This window comes from Bombus pascuorum, chromosome 13 (assembly GCF_905332965.1).
Source record: "Bombus pascuorum chromosome 13, iyBomPasc1.1, whole genome shotgun sequence".
Lineage (NCBI taxonomy): Eukaryota > Metazoa > Arthropoda > Insecta > Hymenoptera > Apidae > Bombus > Bombus pascuorum.
In genome coordinates this window covers 12,634,711-12,656,181 of record NC_083500.1, presented here as the reverse complement: position 1 = coordinate 12,656,181, position 21,471 = coordinate 12,634,711, and the positions used below count along the sequence as shown (strand labels likewise).

The 21,471-nt window shown below is 47.9% G+C and overlaps 3 protein-coding genes across 3 annotated transcripts in view; all 3 read right to left on the bottom strand.

Annotated features, from left to right (window-relative positions):
- LOC132913237 (pre-mRNA-splicing factor Syf2) overlaps positions 1 to 21,471 on the bottom strand; it is an 86,041-nt gene that overhangs the window by 12,475 nt on the left and 52,095 nt on the right. The gene's annotated exons all lie outside the window — the stretch shown is intronic.
- LOC132913213 (apical junction molecule-like) lies at positions 75 to 3,723 on the bottom strand. Its single transcript, XM_060971342.1, has 3 exons — positions 3,559 to 3,723; positions 414 to 3,293; positions 75 to 316 (listed from the first exon to the last, which is right to left on the bottom strand). The coding sequence occupies exons 1-3, from the start codon at positions 3,720 to 3,722 to the stop codon at positions 277 to 279; spliced, it is 3,084 nt and encodes a 1,027-aa protein (XP_060827325.1). The 5' UTR covers position 3,723; the 3' UTR covers positions 75 to 276.
- On the bottom strand, positions 4,704 to 18,916 carry LOC132913117 (MOXD1 homolog 1). The gene is made up of 10 exons (XM_060971095.1): positions 17,362 to 18,916; positions 9,354 to 9,500; positions 8,390 to 8,563; positions 7,876 to 7,959; positions 7,245 to 7,434; positions 6,541 to 6,806; positions 6,034 to 6,452; positions 5,745 to 5,944; positions 5,534 to 5,664; positions 4,704 to 5,334 (listed from the first exon to the last, which is right to left on the bottom strand). The coding sequence occupies exons 1-10, from the start codon at positions 18,370 to 18,372 to the stop codon at positions 5,176 to 5,178; spliced, it is 2,781 nt and encodes a 926-aa protein (XP_060827078.1). The 5' UTR covers positions 18,373 to 18,916; the 3' UTR covers positions 4,704 to 5,175.

The following is a 21,471-nucleotide window of genomic DNA, read 5'->3' as shown; positions in this document are numbered from 1 at the left end:
TACTGTACCGTGTATGCGTGCGACGCGTGATGGGAGAGTCGTTTCAGGAAAATATTCATAGCGAGTACACGGTGTTTGACTTTCGTTTGAACAGTTTATTCAGATAAAATATATCTTTTCAAATACATGCGACACATTTCTCTCAATATACAGTTTTTTCGTTGAGTACATAGCAAGTACATAGTATAGTATAGTGGAAGAAAAAATTACGCTAGAACAATGACTAAAAGCAGGTCTTGGAAGTAGCTAATCGTCGTTTTTCCTCGGGATAAGAGTCTACCATATAGTAAATTGCGGTCCCTGTCTCACGAAGTTTCTGTAACAAACGGTCGCATTCCATTAATATCATCAATGTACATTTCTGTTTTAATCAGGCTACCGATACAGGCGATACAGATACGGTATTTGCTTACCTAATGAAAGAACGTTTCCCGTAGAAAATGGATAATCCGTACATCGTACAAAGTCCAATTGTGAGTGCCTGACGGATAATTTCAAATGTAAACGCGTAATTCATGGAGTTTCGTTGTTTTAGGAAGTCCGTGGCGCCTAAAATCTTCATCCTGGGCATGAAATCGTTGCCGCGTGCCTCACTTTTCTCTCGTACTGTCAAGGAACGTGTACTGACAGGGATCCTGGAAATCCGTTGTTGAGACCGGTCTCGTCCTCGCAGAACGATTGAATCTTGGATCGATTGGCTTCGAGAACGAGAATCTCTATCCGCAGAGCGAATGTCCCTTTCCACGGAGCGAGATCGTCCGATATCGTTTATAGATCTATCTGGAGAAGTTGCCAGGGCTGCGCGTGCTTTGTCAGCGAATCTTTGTCCCTTCTGGCTAGAGCGAATGTCGTTTTCAAGACGAGTAAGCATAGTGCCGGTCCCTTGAGATCTATCGATGTCGAGCGTCTGTCGTACCGATCGTCTCGAGTTCAAGTCTCGCCGATCGATTCTCTGCCCTGTGAGACGACGTTCCACGAGTTGACGATCAGCCCTTTCTCTCATAAGTCGACGATCAATTCTGGTTTCCCCGCGAACTCGAGATTCGACGGACGTGGATCGCTTTTCCACGGCCGGTCGTCGTCGATCAGCCCTTTGTTCAATGAGTCGCGCGTCGGTTCTTCGTTCCACAAGTTGGCGATCAGCTCTAGCTTCTTCGCGGCTCTGGGATTCGATAGACGCGAATCGCCTTTCCCTGCGTCGTTGATCGGTGGTTCTGGCTTCTTTGCGGAATCGAGATTCAACGGGTGTTGATCGACCTTCCACGACGAGTCGGTCAGCCCTTTGTTCCATGAGATGTCGATTAGTTCTTCGTTCCAATTGTTGCCGATCGGCTCTAGCTTCTTCACGGTTCTGGGATTCGATAGACGCGGATCGCCTTTCCCTGTGTCGTTGATCGGTGGTTCTGGCTTCTTTGCGGAATCGAGATTCAACGGGTGTGAATCGCCTTTCCACGGCCAGTCGTCGTCGATCGGCCCTTTGTTCAATGAGTCGCGCGTCGGTTCTTCGTTCCACAAGTTGGCGATCGGTTCTAGCTTCTTCGCGATTTTGAGATTCGATAGACGCGGATCGCCTTTCCCTGCGTCGTTGATCGGTGGTTCTGGCTTCTTTGCGGAATCGAGATTCAACGGGTGTAGATCGCCTTTCTACGACGAGTCGGTCAGCCCTTTGTTCCATGAGATATCGGTTAGTTCTTCGTTCCAGTTGTTGCCGATCGGTTCTAGCTTCTTCGCCATTTCGAGATTCGATAGACGCGGATCGCCTTTCCCTGTGTCGTCGATCGGTGGTTCTGGCTTCTTTGCGGAATCGAGATTCAACGGGTGTGGATCGCCCTTCCACGACGAGTCGGTCAGCCCTTTGTTCCATGAGATATCGGTTAGTTCTTCGTTCCAGTTGTTGCCGATCGGTTCTAGCTTCTTCGCGATTCTGGGATTCGATAGACGCGGATCGCCTTTCCCTGTGTCGTCGATCGGTGGTTCTGGCTTCTTTGCGGAATCGAGATTCAACGGGTGTGGATCGCCCTTCCACGACGAGTCGGTCAACTCTTTGTTCCATGAGACGTCGATTAGTTCTTCGTTCCGATTGTTGGCGATCGGCTCTAGCTTCTTCACGGTTCTGGGATTCGATAGACGCGGTTCGCCTTTCCCTGTGTCGTCGATCGGTGGTTCTGGCTTCTTTGCGGATTCGAGATTCGACGGACGTGGATCGCCTTACCACGACGAGTCGGTCAGCTCTTTGTTCCATGAGACGTCGGTCGGTTCCTCGTTCCATGAGTCGACGTTCAGCTGTTTGGTCTGCATGACGACGGTGAACTCCTTCTTCGCTAAGTCTACGATCTACACGTTGATGAACGAGACGATTGTCTGTCCGTTTCACGAGTCTGCGATCGGTTCTACCTTCTACGTGGTTTTCAGATTCGACGGGTGCAGATCGCCTTTCTGAGTTTCTTCTAGAATCCACGAACGATCGACGTTCTGATCTTCGATCGTTGGACAAACTCCCAACTCGTCGTTCCTTTAAGTAATTGCTGGTAATTTCAGATGCCCTGACAGGCGAAGATTCGCGTCGTTCGCGAGCCAAGTTCAGTCTGTTGTTTCTCTCTCGATCGAAATTGTCTACGGAACGTCTTAACGATGCAACGGAAGAGTGTCGTCGTTGGTCAGTCGCTTCGCGTTGTTCCATTCTGGTAAAAAATCCGTGGTCTCGATCCAGTCTAGAGTCGCGTCTGATCGTCGTTTGGATACGATTTCGTCTATCCACGTTCCTCGGAGATCGTTCGTTTCTTTCTCGACGGGAATCGGCGGTAAAAGTCAGTCGTTCCATAGAGCGTACAAGGTTTCCACGTTCTTGGGAATCGATTACTCGCCTATTTACTTGACGACGCCTATCGATGTCGGTAGACCTTTCGAGCGATCTTCGTTCAGCAAGATCCCGTGTAGTTCTAGAGTCGAGCGATCGAATGATCTGCAATCGGATCGCAGAATCAGATACGCGTCTTGCACGATCTTGTGTTCTATGTCTCGATTCCACGGTACGTCTCGAACCGTATTCGATATTGCTTCTCTGTCTGCCCAGTCTGTCCAATGTGCTCGTAAAGTCCGCTCGAGTTTGAGACCGTATCCCGGAGGCACGATCTAAGCTTCGAGATCGGGACATTCTTGGATCGGTTGGTAGGAGGGAAATTCTGGAGTTTCTAGTTTGTTTGGTCGTCTTCGAAATGCTGGTCTGGTTTTGCTCGAAACTCGAGCAAGAAGGCATCTTGGTGAAAGGGCTCAAATTCGGGCAGGCGTCCACTCTGCGAGAAAGACGACAGATTTGCCGTAGTGCGTTTTACGATTCTAATATGTTAGATGCTACGATCTACCTACGATCTAAAATCTAAAATCTAAAATCGTAACAAACTGAATTGCAAGCTCTAAGATTCGAATAAACTAAATTCGAAATTTCTAATAAATTAAATTCCAAATCTAACAAGGTACAAAATCGAATAAGCTAACTTTTAAGACTCTGATACTCTAGATACTCTAGATTTTTCTAAATTTTAGTAAACGAAATGTTACTGGTGAGGAGCTTGATGTTTTAACTCGGGTCCCGCCAGGCTTCCTGCTCGACCTTCCTTATCCCTGGAGACCAGACCTAGCGTGAGACAGGCGAGGGATACCACCAGAAGGCCGACATACTGCCAAGCTCGTACTGGCAATGCAACGTACCTCGTACGCCGCATTCTTAACATCGATAGAAATTTTTCATATATATATATATATTTTTTTTTTTTCACAATTTTTTACGTTACTCCCTTGCAATTTTATCTACATCCTACTTACTTGACTCTTTGTTTTCGTAGTAGCTGGTATGCACCGCTGGTTCGTACGAACTTTTCGTTTGGAGAAGCGTGCGAAATCTTCTTCGCAGGATTGCTCGTATTCTTCCTTAGAGAGCTCCAGAGAGCTACTGATGTCCCGTGTCCCAAGGAGCCGAGCTTTTATACTCGCAGAAACCCGCCACAATTCAATATCGGTCCAATTCAATGCTTATCAGCACCGACCACATGGGACCTCGTGGGATATGGGTATTCCGATAGGTGAAAATCACCGTGAATGAAATCGGGTCGAGAACTATTGCAGACGCCTCCGTAATTGGTTAACCATCTAGAAAATTGCGAGCCCGGACACCTGCGTGGTAGCTGATATATCGGTTACCCGGTTTCCTTGTGGCTGAGCTTCAAAGCAGTCGCTACATCGATCACCATACATAGTTCGAACCTCTCTTTACTCTAGCGAAACGTAGCCGGGCTAAGCGACAGGGGATGTTCGACAGCTTGGAAATTTCGAAAAATTTCCATTTCTGCATCAACTACGTTACTCTACCGATACAACTAATTAACGAAATCATCTTCTCTTCCGATAAGCAAACGATTTTACAGCGGCGAAATCACTCCTCGAAGCATTTGCTAATGTCCATATCGTTGCAAGTAGCTACATATCTACGAAGCTCTGCAAGTTATGGAAAACATTGAATCGGAAGTTTTATGGTTTCTGACACCTCGTACATTGTAGCGGTAAGAACATTTCCGTAAAAGCTTTTCTTTCTCTTTACCGTAATCATACTATACTTTTTCCTTTTTTAACTCGTATTCGTCGCCGCTTGAGCTTCTACTAATAATTTTTTTAATAAAAGGGGATGGATAATACGTAGAAAGGTACAGTTTCTACAGACTGGTTTATTTTTTATACAAAATTCATATAAAATAGAGGGAAAGGCTTGCTGCGCGAATACCTTATAAATAAGTGGATGGTATATTTACATTACATTACATTATACATATATATTATGTTATATTTTTGTGCGTGTGTAGGCGTGTGTATACACATATACGTACGCATACATACACACGCACACGCGCACGCACGCACACACGCACACGCAGGCGCGCACACACACACACACACACACACATTGGGCGGTGAAAATTTTTCCAAAACGTTGCCGTCTATCCCTGCAGGCAGAGATATCGGCCTCGTAAATTATCGTTCGACGATATCGCTCGTTTCTAGCCCGTTTCGAACAGTCCCGATTTGTAAGAGAGACGAATAAGACGGATACGCTTGACCGTACAATCAACGACGGTCGAACAACGGACGATCAAACCGTCTAATACGTACAATTTGACTTTAATTTTAGGAAACGGTGATCGCCGTAACGAGAATCGCGAGAAGCGGAACGATGTCGAGGTACAGGCTCCTCGATGCACTGGATAGCATCGCCATTTCGCTGCACGTGGTTTCGTTTGTTTCCGGCAGTGCTGTGTAGTTTGGGAATGTTTGTATGTCAGCCGGCTGCAAAGAGAATACGTTGATATTCTAACTAAAATCGACGAACGTCGTAAACGTCACGTTTGAAAACTGAAAAATTCCTTAAATGGGTGGATTTTATTCTACATATTCTATTATATCGTGGAAGAATGTTTTGTAGAATAGAGGCAGGGTTGCTTGTACACCGAGATATCGAACGAGAAGGGACAAAGATTGGACATACCAGAGCAAGCTTATCGTCCCTCTTCCTGCAAAATGTCATGTGCCTGCCGTGATACAGACTCTGTTCGATGGATCTAGCAAGAAGTTCCTCCGTCCAGGGTAGAGCCAGCATATGTTCGGCCAAAGTTCGACCTATCGAGACACATAATTGTCGTAGTCTTATCATCGTGATAATTATCAGTTTTCTGGGAATAGGCGTTCGTATTGTTTACCTCTGAACTCTTCGGGTTCTTCGATGATCAATCGAGAGAAGACGTTATCGTTCTCGTTTTCTACCGTGTAATCCCTCATAGCCATCAAGGCGGACTTTGCCTCCCTTATAAGTTCTTCGTCTATTTCTTCGCTGGGCCTTGTAGCGGGGTAAATCGGAAGCTGTTGTTGACCAGTGGAAGGAATAGTGACAGCGTCGGTCCTGCAACCAGCAAACGTAAACGGATGAAAGAAGGAACGTGGAATATACGTTGTGCGCGTCATACGCGCAAACTTTTACCTTTTGCTTACCTAGTTGTTAGGAAAAGTTTCTCCAGGTGATCCATAGTAACGCCTTTGAAGCTGTACACGCCGAGAGTCTTGAACAGATGTTTCACCGGTGTCATGCTATAACATGCTGCGAGCGGTGTTCTCGGATAATGTACCACGAAGGCCAGACACATTTCCTGAGATGCTGCGTATCCTCCCAAAGTAGGTTTCGTCCTGTCCAACGTACCGTAAACACACTCAGCCAGCAATTCGTCTCCTGGAAGGACTTTCACCTCCTTCTCGAGAGTATGAGACTGTTGATACTCAAAATCAAAGTGGTTATCCTCGACTATCCTGGGTAATTCTTTGCCTTGACGAATGTGTTTCAGACTCAAACGACGACCGGCCAAGTGAGAATGCAAGACCACCGAAACGATGTTCACTCCGCCTTCAGGGAACATCTGTAGGGGCGATCGGCAGTTTAAAAGTTTAGAAACGAACGGATGGAAGAAGCGCGTTGTAATTATCGAAGGAGTGGCGTTTACGTACAGTGTTGGTACAATGAGGAGTACAGTAACCCGCGGTGGCGTATTCCTTTTGTTTCGGTGGAATCAGGTGAAGAGGACTAACAGCCACGCCAGCAACGAGAATTCCCGCTTCCTGAGGACGTAGGTTCGCAGTCAAGTGTAGACGTACCCCGCTGCTGTCTACCACCTTCTTCATACCCGGATTATTATAGTGCACTTCTAACATGTAATAAGAGCCTTCAGGATGTTCGGCGATGGGAATGCCGACGTGTTCCGGAAGCCATTCACCTGTGCCAAGACACATCGTATCTCTATGCTGTACCATATCGCTACTACTATACGTGATCTCTGTACCGATCTGTCAGTTCGTTCTACTCGTCGTCGTTGTTTAAATAATCATGCCCCGAGTAAAGTCTATATCGACATTAGAACCGAGAAGAATCGCCGTGCTGTGCCTCTGACAATGGCAAAGACGATGATTTACAAGCTGTCGTGGTATTGAGAATTTTGGTAATTCCAGCGTTCGATTTCGGATACTCGAAAAACTAGACGAATTTCGGATATCCTAGCTCGATGGATAGGTTTTATTAAACTTTCAACTATTGTCGTCCGAAGGAAACTCGATAGGTAGCGAGGAAGAATTCCCATTCTACCTACTGTTCATCTGCTTGCGAGTTAAATAATCGAAATTGTCAAATAAATCTTATGCTCTTTCCTCCAGCGTACCTGTACTACCGCGTGCCCAGGCAAGCACCGGCTGCAAGCACGATTCCCATTCTCGCGGCATCGTAGGACTGTAACACGGGGCTCCAACGATTCTCGCGTGTTGTCCCAAGATCGACAAAGTCGAGGCGCACTCGTACAATATGATATGATGAACCAAATCTTCGTTCTCCTTTTCCACGAGTGGCGTGTACTGAAATCAGAAGACGAATCGTTGCTCGATGTTTGCACGTATCGGCCCTATAGTCGATGTTTGTATCTGATATATCGATGACGGTATACAGTTGAGAGGATTCGAAGAAGCAGAAGAATCGATCGCGTGGCGAGACAGTTTCGGAATATCAGATTGAACCGCGTGTTCTTCTGCCGAGAAATCTTCTCAAGCAGATTTCATTGGCAATCGGGCAACGTTTCGGCCACGGAATGACATCATTCCGAGGCCCTTCTTTATTCTAATGACGTCCATCGACACGGTGCCATGTCCGGCACGGATGACCGTGATTCGTGAAGCACATACGAATCAGGCCCAACCTTACGACATTCCTCGGTACTCGCGTCGCGCGTCAAATTTATTCCAAAACGAAGACACAGTTTGATAAATTTCGGCGAATTTCGACGAATTTCGATTACTTACCCCGATCATATGGTGTTTCTCCTTATGAGGTGCCTTGAAAATCTTGCACCAATAGGTGGTGTCTACGCTGTCTGAAACCGGAGGCTACGTATCAAGAAGAACACATAATTAATCACGATACAGGCATTCCGTTGCTCGACAACGATCAATAATTAAGCTATCGCGGTCGTTTCACATTGAGCGTTTCCTTCCGTGTAGCAACGCTTGTGCAAAGCGAGCGACGAGAAACGAGCAGAAAGGACTTGTTTATCGAAACGAAGAAACGTCTTCTTTATTTATCGTTGTGTACGAGGATTTTCCTTTGTCGAGAGGACAAAGTTACATCTTATATTATATCGTTCTATACGGCAATCGATTTGTTCTTTTTTTGAGTTAGTTGATTTTAATAATGTAAGAATAAGAGATGGTTGGCTGAAGAGAAAGGAGACAGGTAGCAGTAGCAGATGGCAGAGTGTCGCACGGTGGCGTGTATCGCAACCCGATTAATTAAACACGATTGCCAGATTCCACTTACTTGATTCAATTTCACGTCCCAATGCTTGATATCCCGAGTATGGCGGGGAGGTGCATGAGGAGCCGCGGTCTTGAGTCTCAAAGCTCTACCTCCACGCTTGTCACCGGGCCAAACAGCAGTATTTAGCTCAGGATCGCTGGAATGAAGCGCCCAGAGGACTCGAATCGTGTCTCCCTGCGATAGCAAGCGATAATTACTTTTTCATAATGGTTCTGCCGCGGTTGGAATTGGAAGAGAGGGAGAATCGGATATGGGAAACAGGCTGGTTAAGAGATATTTCAATGGGCTGGACGGCACGCTGGTTAGTCCCGCTGCGGATCGAGAATGGGAATCGTGGAGGAGACGCACGAGGGTCGCGGACGGCATGCTAAACGCCTAAATATCGCTGCGGGAATTCGACGTACCGTGGTCTAAGGGCCTGTTAAAGTCGCGGGCTGCCTTCGTGCCGGGCATAAATCGAAAAAGAGAGGAGGCTCTCTCCGCGAATTCTACCAGCGCTCTTGTCTCTACGTTGTAAATCTTCTCGGCTATTCCCAGTTCCCAGGCTCCGTCAGGTGGAATCGAATATCGGACAATTTGTTCTCCCGCCACTTGTAATTACTCGATGCTCGGTTACGAGGCAACTCGATCCTTTATCTCGGATATTTGATTTTATTCCCATATTGCCATATACACCGGCGTTAACCCCTCGCCCGTTACCGCTTACCGCTAAATTCGCTTAGTCGAGACGCGTTTCGAACGCAAGATCGTATTTTTTGAAATTAATTAAATTGATCGGCAAACGGCGTCCAGATTTTAATTAACCGTATACTCGTGTCCAAGTGGCTCTGACGAACGAGGACAAGGACAATGATGTAAGAAAAGAGTATCGTTTCTACGAATAGTAGAAAGAAACGAGGTATAATCGAGGGAAGAAAACGATAAAGCGAATATCCTGGTAAATGGTTTATGCTTGTAGCCATACCGTGAGCCGATGATCCTGAGGGTCGCAGGTCTGCCAGTTTCGCGAGAAGATCACGCTCGTGTGAGTTTCGTTTTGCGAGCCTCCCAATACTTTGACATCCTGCGACGTGTCCGTGACCAGGGTCGGACCTTCGATCCCGTGCGAGTCCTGAAAAACCAAAAGAAATCTGATTTGCCGGTGGAACGAGACGGAGAAGTTTATCGGGTCAGGTGAGCGCCAGGTGTTTACGCTGGACGACGAATCGGTGCTTTTTGTCACGCTCGATTCGTTCCTCTCCACTTTCTGCACTTTCTCCTTTACTCTCCGCAGAGCTACTCCTCCGCGGAATCGCGTTTATTCTTCTCGATGTGTACTCGACGACGATCGATGATATAACGACGTTCATCGGCCAGTCAGATTCGAGCGACGCTCAGTTAAGTTAACGACATTCCGATGCATCCTGCGCTCGAAGGAAACAACACCGTCGGCCGTGACGCTGACAATCGGAAGGGTGGCCGCGAGCGTTTGGGTCCGTTGGATTCCGATTACGGTTGGGCGCTAAAGTTTGTAAGAGGCCGAAGGGAAGTCCCCTTCCTGCTCTTAATGAATCGAAATAATTGGCCGAGCATCGTCACGCTCGTTGCGTATTTTGTAACGAGCACGTGCAAAGAGGAAGCGATAATAAAGTGGCGCGTCTCTGGAAAAAAAGGAAAAAAAAAAAGAAAAAAAAGAAAAAAAAACAGGCCACGCGAAGAGAGAACGCAGCCGTTCGATCGCAGTGGCTTACGTTCGTAAGACGTGCTGTTCGTGCTGTACACTGATCATCATATTGTACGTGTTATTTAATGGTAGTTTGGCGCGTTTATAAAAATTTAATGCCGCGAAAATGAAACGCGTTAGCTGCTGATAAAGTAGAGGGAAACTGAAAATCCCACCTTAAAATCGCGAGATTCCGTTGTCGCTTTCAACGATAATGAATGTCAGCGTGAATCCGAATGATCGATCACGAGCGTCTACTTTGGATTCGAATAATACCGATTTCCGTTTAATTATAATTATTAGCGGCTGCGATTCGCCGTTGGGGCGGACTTTCTGGGGTTAACGCGCGTTCTCACGAGATTCGCCGGGGGTTTTCTCATGGCAGCCGGATATTCTCATCGTCGCCGGGCTAATTAGCACGTAGCGTGTCCGTGGCATTGCTAGACGGTGATTAAAAAAAGTCGGCGATTCCTCGGCGGTCTCTCGATTCGATGGATCGACTCGTCGTTGCGACGTTTTAATTGCGCCAACTTATATGCGCCTGTCGGTGAACAGGAAAAGCGTCTTTTTTTCGACGTGGCCCGTGTTTAACGCGCGGAACGGTTTGATCGTCGATTAGGAAAGTTATGCAAATGGTTATAGAAGCTCGTGCCAACACCTGGCACTCGAGCAACTTCTAAGGTAGAATCTCCGAGTATAAATTACCGATCGAAAAGATATCGACGCGTACTATCGTGCTATCTAGCTACTTGGGCGTGAATTTCTCGAAAAAACGCGTGCATCGAGAAGTTTTTGTTTTGTAGAAAATACGTGGAAACTTCGTTAGCGCTGTAACGACGACGACGACGATTGTCGCGATAATATCGGTAAAATACGAGGCCGATCTAACAACGGCAACGACGACTTAATAACGATCGTCCGCTTGTAGATCGTTTCAGAGGGTTCCACAGTCGTTTGAATATTTTCATCGGCCGTTCCTATCGCTCTATTCGTACTTGATTATTCGTACTCTATTCGGCTTGTACTTGAAATCACGAAATCGATAACGTGGTTGTTTCAGCGACAGGTTTCTCTGCGCGTTTGCCAGCCGACGAATGCACAGGACCGACGGATCCGGTGATCCGTGATCCGACTAGACAGACCGGAGGAAACGTAACGGAGGATGAGAGAGAAAAGGTGAAAAGTTGGCCGACGTTGGTTAGTCTTTCGAACGAGTCGTATCGAGTCACCGATGCGTGGGAAAAGAGGCACACGTGCGTGGATGCGGAAAATTAATTCGGCGGATGTGACGTCATGGATCGGTACTCGCGTTTCCTGTGGCAGTCTTCCGAGAAACTCGGACGTTTCGGTACGTTGGAAAGTACGGCGCGAACAGACTTACTTTTATTCACGAACGACGAATGTTCGTTAAAACGCGTTTCGCTCGACGGGCAACCAACGGGAACCAGAGACGAAGAATCGGCGTCGTTTATCCGTACGATGATCTATCTTGAGAAATAGTTTCCGATCTATATACGCGTGGCAAAAAAGAAACGGTTCCCTTTGTGCCCCCGGAGGAGTTGCGCCGCGAAGGACCGCGGTGGTTCCCATGGGCCCGGCAATTCCGAAGAAAAAGAGGCGCCACTAGGAGGACGACGATGCTTGCCAGGTGTTTTGGACGTACAGTCCTCCCTCCTTTTTCTCTACCTTTCTTCCCTCTTCTTTCGCACACCGTTTCACCAATGTTCCTTTCCCTTTTTTCTCCCCGTCCTTCTTGCTCTTACATACTCTCACTTTTACTGTCCTCTGCGCTTTTCTCTCCCTCCAACGCATCTCGTTGGTCTTTTCCATCTCGTTTCGATACTCGAACGAGAAACCCAACCGCGTGCTTGGTTCCTCCGTTTCTCTCTTGCACGTCTCCTACGCTGTCTCGCTTTCTCCTCCTTCCTTTTCGTTTTCCAGCTTCTCTTCGTTCTTTCTCTCTCTCTCTCTCTCTCTCTCCCTGCTGCTGTGCGGTTACCTTTCCTTTTCGTATAGTGGCTCTCCTTCCTTTTTACCACCTGGCAGAACAGCAGCTGGTAGCGCAAAGAGGTCCCTCGACGGGGATAAAGGGCCTTCCTATCGTTCTTAGGCAACTGCGAACAACCATCTACCGGTCTCTAAACAGACGCGATCAACGGAACAGACCGGCCGAAATCGACGTCTTTCCTAATCGCTGGGAAAACGCAACACTCGTACGTCGTACGGTGCAATGGCGCGTATCTTCGTTAACGCGACTAAATAGTTTCCTCGAACGCTCGACCATTGTACGGGCGATGAAAATGTGCTCGTTGTTGGATAAGCCAATTTCGATGAAATCAATTTGAAACTGGCATATTTAAGACAGATTCTTCTTTGGTCGCTGCTTTACTTTTTAAAGAAAATGTCATAACCAGTTTGGTTTGGATCGCCGTTTCTACATATTTATGGGAAAATTAGAGTCAGAGCTATTGCGCGTTTCGTCGGGGAATAGCAAAAGTCTCGAGTTTTCTGCTTTAGAAAACTGTCGAGAATTCTTTCTCATAAGAGGTAACTGATGGAAACTACATCGAATCGAGTTTTTGCTCGCGACGTTGGCACAGAATTTATTCTCGTAAAAACCGACAGCGAGGAAATAATAAAAGACGAAAAGCTCTTAAACGCTGGAACGAGACGGAGCAAAGCTTTCCCGTAGCACAGGTTCGGAATTGGTTCTCGTAAAGTACGTCATACGTATGGCAGCCAGTTTGCAACGTGTCGCGGTCACGGTAAGAGCCGATCCGGTTCTCACGTGTCTTGGTCTTGGGAAGAACACGCTGTTACGCGCAATTACGCTCGATGACGCGTTATAGCTCGTCGTGGTACGCTTTACGCGCCTATCCGCGTATAATAATAATCCACGAATCAAAACACTGTCAGGGGTGAGAACGTTCGCGATCGCATGGAAATCTTGGCGATCTTTGCGTTCTTCTTCTCTCTCGTTCTTGCGTTGATCGATACCGAATTCGTGTTCGTATCTTTCGATCGATTAGACGCTCGCGTAGTCGCAACAGATTTCCAGCCATGAAAGTAGACAAAACGAGAAATATATAGCCATTTATTGGAATTTGTCCGCCCGGTTTATCTATCATCTTTCGCAAATTAATTGCGATTCGGATACCTGAAAAGTATAACGCTATTCTTGTCCAGTGGAATTAGAATAAACTCGATTCTATCTTCCGCGAACCAGTTTAACCGCCGCCGCATCCCTGTCGGTGCCAAATCGAGTTTCATGAAAATTCGTGCTCCGAAGTTTCTTTCGATCGCCTGTGACCAGAGAGGCAGCTTCGTGCCGGAATAGGCTGACCGTGAAAGAGGTGAAAAGCGGCGATAAAAAGAGAATGACCGATCGATCCGTAAAATATTCTCCATATTCTCGGTTAAAATCCCACTTGGCTGCTCGACGGCGACAGTGGAACGACGACGATTCGCCTCTCGGTCGAGATAAAGCGGTAAAATCAAGCTCCGCAGCCGCAAAGGCAAGGAAATATGATTGTAAACGAGCGTAGAGGGTAAACGCGTCGATTCGCTACGCGATAGGTACCACCGCGATACTTTCTCCAAGTTTAACGAGTTTTTCATCGATTCGTTGGGACCTAGATGCTCTCTTGCATAAGAATCGGCTGATCGACGATATCCGTACGCGAACAAGTTACTCGTTATAGATTCCGGTTGGGTTTGAATTCTTCCCATTTTCCTATTTGAGTCGAGCGCGATAGTTGGATAATTTGTAACTTGTTACAATTGTAATATGACACATTCGTCGTGATTCAACGAGGGGCTATAATTACGAAACAGCGATACTCTCTCGTCTTGTTTGCGTATACAGGTTTACAAAGCTGTGGAGCGCGAGAGCTCGAAGACGAAGAAGTTGGATCGGAAACAAACGAAAACTGGTTGGCGGCGGGTGAAAAAAGACGAGCAGGATATGTCGAAGATAATGAGAAAAAGATCAGGGCGAAACGAGAGGAGAATGTGTGCGTCCGTCTATGCACCGAGTTGGTCTCAGGCTGGCCCCGTTGGACCACGAGATGGACGGATCGCGGATTACCTGCATTTCAGATTCACTTTGCGAAACGTGCTTCCCTGTCTCTAATAAATCACGATCGTAATCGTCGTACGTGCACATGCCGTGGCCCGCGGTGAATTATTTTGGCAATTGTCGAATTTTCTCCGGGACTTTGTCCTTTCTCGAAACAGCTCCTCCTCTCTCCGATCTCGATTGCGTTCCGACGTACGATACAAGGAGGAGATGAGATGTTTCGCGGCAAAGGGGTAATTTAAACGAACGAACGAACGAACGAACGAACGAAAGTCGACCGATATTCGTTATATGAAATTCGAAATGGCAGAAGCTTCATACACGAGTAAAAAAGGAGCAATTATCGTGGTCCTCGTTTCCCGATAAACGAAATCTGCAGTCCTCTTCTTCTAAAGAAACCTCTCTAAAGAAATACCGTTCAAAGGAAATGTAAAGCCGGTCCGCTATATGCGCGTTGCTGCGAATCCGCCATCTCCAAGAGTTAGAAGGCAAAGGGAGCAGGTTCGATCTGTTTCTCGTAGCTTATTCGTTCGTTTTTCTTATCGTTGCAGAAACTTAACGCGGTTTCTCAACACGCGTTCGAAGATTCGAGGAGCGAGAGGTATCGCGCGTCGGCCGATTCATCGGAGCCAGCCGGTATCGCTCTTCGTCTTTCTTTGCAACGATGCTCAAAGATTCGCGTAGCCTCCCCCCGCCGATGTCTGGAGGCCTTGACTGGGGGACCCTTTGGAACCAACAACTGCCAGGACACAACATACCTATGCCCCCTGAGAAGGGGCCTTTTCTTACACACCTTCGTGCTTCCTCGTGTGTTCGTCACGTATTCAGTCACGCAACCTTTCGCACACTTTCACCTCCCGCTTGTATCCAGCGTATACGTGTTTCTCTTTCTGCATCCGTGTATTCTGTATCGGCCGTGTACCATTGCCTGTGGCATGATTCGCCTGCGGGCTGTTGGCGTATTCGAATTTACGCGGGCTTGATTTTGTATCTGCCGCGTGAAAGACAGTTCTCGTCCGAACAAACAGCGATTATCTATTTAAATATTTGGTAAATATTTGGTGGCGAAACAAGTTAGATAAGAAGTCGTCGATAAACTCCGATTAAATCGCCTCTGATAATTTGCTAATACGATTGGTGTGCCTGCCGGTATCGTCGAAGATTTCATCTATATCCACCAACTTTTTCAACAGCTCTCTAGATATTATAAATTTATAAATCGAAAAATACAGGAAAATCATAACGTTGTAAAGCCTGTTTTTGAAATTTATCTCGAAATTTACCGTTATCGTCGTGTGTCGTTCGATAAACGTGCGACAATTTGTATATTCGTTTTCGCGTTGCTTTCAAACTTTATCGATGTACGAGCGATATCGTCGCGCGTCGACGTAAGGGAAAATTCGTTTATTCGTCCAATTCTTTCTTCGTTTTCAGATATTCCCATCGAAATTCGTCGAGTCACGGAATTGACAAGCGGTGAGGTTCGCCGGTGGATTTCGAATTCGTCAAGGTGGAAGAGGCGAGAGAAGGCGAATCGAGGAGAGGAAGAGAGGGAGAGAGAGAACGGACAGAAAGGCCTCTCGCTGCCCTCGCCGGACGTAAATTTATCACGACTTTATCTCGTCCGGCGGAACGATGTTCGTTAATTTTCTAGCAACGCCGTGCCGTTCAGACTCCTCTTGTCCCACCTGCGTGGCTGCGTTCTGCTCGTTTCTTTTTCTCCTTGTCAGCCTTGGCCCTCGCGGATGAATGTCGAGTAAACGGAGCCGAGAAATTCCACTAAATTCTTCTCCACTACGGCTGGTTTGCGTTTCACTGGTAATTTCGGCGATTTTCACCGGGTCATTCTTCGATTCGTCACGAATACGAATACGAATACGAATACGAATACGAATACGATACGACGTGGAAGATCGCGAGGGCAGGTTCGCGTGGCCGCGCTTGAACCAACGTTGCAGCGCATCTCGGAGAATGGATATAAATTTAATTAAGATTAGGAATTCGGAGAAGCGGCGCAAAGGGAGAAAAAAGGGTGGAGCAGGTTTCGATAACCAGTTTCTTTTTAATCCCTTCGTTGCGTGGTTCTCCGAATGGAAACTCCAATGTTGGTCGGAGTGTGGATACTTGAAATTACAAGAAAGTAAGCAAAGTCCGTGTAAGACGGTTGCTTCGATTGGTAATTTGCGCGTAGATGTCACGCTATTTCCGAAGCAAAGGTACAAAGTGCCGCGATCCAGAGGGAACAGAGAAACGGAAAGGGAAACGGAAACGAAAACGAAAAGAGAAGCGGAAAATCCTACGAGAGCACGGAATATCTTGTTCGTTGGTTTTTCCAGCCGCTGTTACGGAGAGAGCCGCAGAGCAGAGAAGACAATCGACCGGGATCTCCCATGACGCGTTAATTAAACGAACCTCGTTAATACGGATCGTGCGACTGAAACGATACCACGAGCAAGGGGATCCCTTCGCAGAAGGATTCGGTGGTTTGGACGGGAGGGAGGAGAGGCGAGAGGCCGATACCTCGGCTCGCGATACCCCCTTTTGCTGCTTCTTTTTCTCCTCGTCCTTCCCTCGGGTTCGCAGGTCTTTCGGACTGCTGTTTCGACCTGCCCTTCTTAATCTTCCTTTAATTTCCTAGCTTTTCGTTTCTTCCCTTCCTTTTTTTACCTGTCTCTGTTCTTTTACTTTTCCTTTCTTCCTCTTGCTTCCCTGGTTCATCGTCGCCGTCGCCGTCGTCGTCGTCGTCGTCCTTTCGAATACCTCTCCGCTACTCTTCTTTCGTTCGCCAGCTCTCGGCTGATACGAAAACTTTGAACGTTTGTCGGTACTTGCAACGACGATTCGCTCGATTCGATTCAATCGATCGCAGAAGCGCCGTCTCGAAAGCGAAATAGCTGGGAAAATAGAAACGTAGGATGGCGTTCCGATAAGAAGAAAACGAGTTCTTCCCACACGGCTAGCGTCGACGTTGGCAGACTTTCCCGTTGGCCGCTCGACTATTCTCACGCCTAGTCCTAATCACCGTCTTGCTATGCCGATCGATCGTTGGAAGCACGATTGCACAAAGGCTACGGGACAAGAAGGAAGAGAGGACACGGGTAAAAAGAAGATGGGAGATCGGAGACGATCGATCACAGGGCCGAATACCTTTGGCGATCGCGGATGATCGAGATGGGACGCGGCAACACTCACCAGAAGATTGACGGTGCCCGTGTGATCGTCCACCCAAGCCAGCAGAATATCAGCTCCCTTCATATGGTTTTTCTCGTTGAATCCGATGCCGACGTATCCCAAGGTCTTGGCGATCACCTTGAAGGTGACCATCTGCTCGTCCGAAGGATCCCACTCGAGGATAACTTCTCCGTCGTCGTCGAGTTTCTCGCGTCTGGTGAACCTCGGTTGCTCGATGCTTCTTCGGGGTCGATCGTCTATCGTCTCCTCGGCACCGGTATACTTGGACGCGCGTAACAGCTTCGCCAATTTGTCCATCGGTGGGATGTACTTTTTCGGAACTCGACTGTCTCGCGACTTTGGGCTTCTTTTCAAGACGGGATCGTCGAAGAGGTTGTTCGCTCCGGCGGTACCGATCTCCTCCATCGTCTCGAATCGAGAATTCCCTTCTGTTTCGACGTCGTCCTGAAAATCTGCGGTTCGAGTGGTCTCCTCCTCGAGAGATTCCGCCTTCGGATTCTCGCGTTCGATCGGCCGTCCGTCGAACGGCGCGGTATCGTTGTCGGACCACCACGTCGGTTCTCCGTTAGAGATGTCGATATCGTACGCGTTCGCCGTTTCGTTCGTCTGCAGCGTGGACGCGGTCGTCGTTTCTTCGGATTCTCCGGCGACGAGTATCCGACTGGCGTTGTTCACCAGCTCGTGTTGATCCGGGTCCAGGTTTTCTTCCCTCGAATTGACAAAGTCCAGCCCGTCCTCCTTGTAAGGGATCTTCCTTCTCGCCTTCCATCGCGCGTACCACTCTTTATCCACGTCCAGCCGTTGTTTCTTAAACGTACCTACTCTGAGAAGCGGCTGCTCCTCTCCGACGCTTCTCTTTATCCTGGATAGGACGACGTCTTTCGGATGATGCCTGTTCCTGTAGGCCAAGGTCCTCATGGTCTCGTCCATGTGCTGCACGTACAGGTCCAACAAATCGCACCTGGCCATCCAGCAGAGGATCGACACCGCTATTAGCCTAAGTATCAGCATCTTCCTTCGTTTCCTCTTCTACTTCGTTCGCTCGTCTCTCTGTGAACCTTCATACGATCGTCGAATCCCCACGTTCTCTCTCGATCTTCGCCTCTAGCTTCTTCGCCAACTCCGACCCGTACAAGGCTTCCTTCTCGTTAAAATTCACTTAGCCAATCAGCGACTCCACATTATCGATCGTAATCGCAAACCTTCAGATTCTAGCGTGCAACGGTGGCAAAGTTACGATTATCGAATCTCGCCTCGACGCTCCGTTTCAAAGTTCAACGTTTCTCGCACTAACCGACATATCCGAACGAACACCACCGTCGGTAGTTTCTCTTCAAAAATTTCTCACCACGCTCTTTCGAAACACACGACCGAAGAATTCTCTCTCTCTCCTTGCATCGGTGTTACGCGAACGACAGTTGTGCCGGGACTAATTTAAGCGCGCGGCTGCTGTTGCCCCTGCGGACGCTTGCAGCTGCTTACCTGAGTCGGTCCCCTTCCCGGGGCCCTTGTTCAGGCCCGTACTACCGCTTCTCCCGACCCCTTCCCTTATCTCGTCGTTCCTAACTCGCCAAGCGACACTTTCAATTTCCAATTCGCACCGCGTTTCCGCTTCTCTCTCTACCAATTTGTTTGCCAGCAGATCAGCAGATCAGCAGATCAGCAGATCAGCAGATCGCGGAAGACCGAGACCGCGATGGTTAAACGCTTCCACGACGGCTTTGAGAGGACGCTGGGAGAAAGCGAGAGGAGCTTCTGCTCTTCTTCCTTCTCGACTAGACAATTTCTTGAGAAAACGTAGCGCCAGACGGAATCGAACGTTGTCTAACCGGTGTTTGCCGTAACTTGCTTCTTTGTTCCATCCGCGATAAGAAACGGTAAAGACGAGTTTCGGTAAAAGCGGACATTTTTCTAGAAACGTTCCTTCTGGCTTCTTCCTTCCGTTCGAGCGATCGCTTTCGAGCTACTTTCGGCCGATTTCTATCGAGTCGATGAGGCAGGAAACGGGAAGATGGCGATGGTAAGGTCTGCTACTGCTTCCTGCGGAAACCTTTTTTCTCAAACCGGAGACGCGTTTATCGGTGATGGTGGTGGTGGTGGTGGTGGTGGTGTTGTTCCAGAAAGAAACCGGGGGGATGCGAAAACAACTGCGGCAGATGTGAACTCGTGGCACGCGCCCTTCTGTTTTACAGTGGTGCTCACCCTGTTCCCATAGAAATTTCCCATAGAAATTTCCAAGCTTTACGATAACATTTTTCCATTGTATACCGTGTAATTCGTCGAAACTCGTCGATCGGGCAACGTTCTTTCTTTGTCCCGTAACCAGCTAACGTCACCGATATTCTTTAAATGTAATCCGTATTTCCTTCCTTCCGCTTTAGTTACGTTACGTGTGTCGGTTGCCGATTTGAAATTGCTCGTCTACACTTATCAACGAGCGTATAAAAGGCATTATCATTTGCAAAGCGTGCGCACGCGCGTCGCAAGCCAACTGTATCAACTTACTATTTCCTGCCACTGACATTGAAACTTTATACTCGACAGAAGATACAAGAGAAGGAAGGATTACCGATGTTGTCCCGTTGCTCTTGGTCGCGAGAACTACCTACGTAGGTCTCCTGCGCGTCTACGTAAATTAAATTAAATTCAAATTATACCGACAAGTAGCAACTTGGCAACTGATTAATTGGCTGGAAAGAAAGCGCAAATCGAATGGTCGCTCGATCGAACGAATGAAAGCGATGGGAAAACAGTCGGACCGGACCGATTTTCTTACTGCGCCTTCTTGCTCGCGGCTCTTCGATTCGACGTTGATGGCGGGAAATCGAAGGAGCGATCGGTCTTGGGTTTTTCAGGAATTTCTATCGGTCAGGTATCGCTCATTGTAACGAAGGATTCCTTTGTGCGAAAAAGGACGCGACACCACTGTGTGACCGCGTTATTTCTTTGTTCGCAGGAATCCGAGGATCGGATCGATCGGGATTGCTGCCAAAAGGAAACCTTTCGTTTTCTATAAGGATAAATCGCGAATTCTCGTTGACCGGCGACAAGAGGCTAGAGAGAACGTGGCCGTTGCGCGCGACCTTTCTCTCCGCCTCGCAAGACGAATCGAGGAGCTGTCGAGCGCGCGACACAGAATTAAAGTTGGATGAACGGCTGCCGCTTTGTATTTTGTATTCCATCGGCGAATTTACTCCTCCTTCGAGTCGTCCTCCACGTGGATTATTTACGAAAGGAGACGCGGTATCGGGTCGGAAATCTCGTCGTCCTGGGAAAAACCGATGTCTCGCGATATGTACCGAGCATATGAAGCGACCTCCGCGCCTCTGTTCGCCGCACAGGCTCGTTTCCATCTTCCCATTGTGATTCGCATCGGCGATCGCTTTCGGCAAACCATTTTACAGTTACCATCGGTAACTTATAGATAACGACCGTTTCATTCAGTTTCTCGCTGTTGAGACATCGCCGTTTCTCCATCCTTCCACTCGCTCTGTCGTTCACCCTGATATCGTCGAACCTTCAAACTCGATATACACCAGGAAAGGTACGCACGATCGCGACGTTCACCTGTCGCGTGCCAAGCTACGCACCTGCTTAACTAACTTTCCTTCTCTTCGTGTCCTCGCCGTCTGCTCTTTCTTCTTTTTTCTCTTTCTTTTTTTTTTTTTTTTTTTTTTTCGAGTCTCAATGACCGATGCCAGGCAGATGCCACGGTTTCACGCTTTTAAATAACTTTATCCTAATTACGTGACCCCGTTCCCATCGTTCTACGTTTCTCGAGGTAGCGCTAACCGAGGGAAACCTCGCGGAACGAACGATCGACGATTTCGGAGTATTTATTCCGGTCTTGCACGCGCCGTGTCTCACGCTTACGGTACGTACGTGCACGCGTATGGCGGATGCCTTGGCATGCGAACTTCGTCTAAATCCAGCTGGAAATTCCTCTGAATAACGAACCGTCCGCTTCGAGATTTCGCTCGTTCGATCACAACGGCAATCCGGATGAAACGCGTTCCTTCCCGCCTCTCTTGCTTCTCATTCGTTACTTTACGTTTCGATTCGTCGTTTCGTTTAATCGGTCAGAGATGCACAGACGCAACAATGCATACA

Bases quoted from the DNA above. Each gene is read 5' to 3' on its own strand.
- LOC132913213 (XM_060971342.1), bottom strand. From the start codon at position 3,722: ATGCGGCGTACGAGGTACGTTGCATTGCCAGTACGAGCTTGGCAGTAT. The intron at 3,294-3,558 runs GTAACATTTCGT...TCTTTCTCGCAG, and splicing joins AAACATCAAGCTCCTCACCA to AGTGGACGCCTGCCCGAATT. The intron at 317-413 runs GTAAGCAAATAC...CGTTTGTTACAG, and splicing joins GGGAAACGTTCTTTCATTAG to AAACTTCGTGAGACAGGGAC.
- LOC132913117 (XM_060971095.1), bottom strand. From the start codon at position 18,372: ATGCTGATACTTAGGCTAATAGCGGTGTCGATCCTCTGCTGGATGGCC. The intron at 6,453-6,540 runs GTACGTAAACGC...TCGCCCCTACAG, and splicing joins CTCCTCATTGTACCAACACT to ATGTTCCCTGAAGGCGGAGT. The intron at 5,335-5,533 runs GTATGTCCAATC...TTCTCTTTGCAG, and splicing joins GGGACGATAAGCTTGCTCTG to CCGGCTGACATACAAACATT.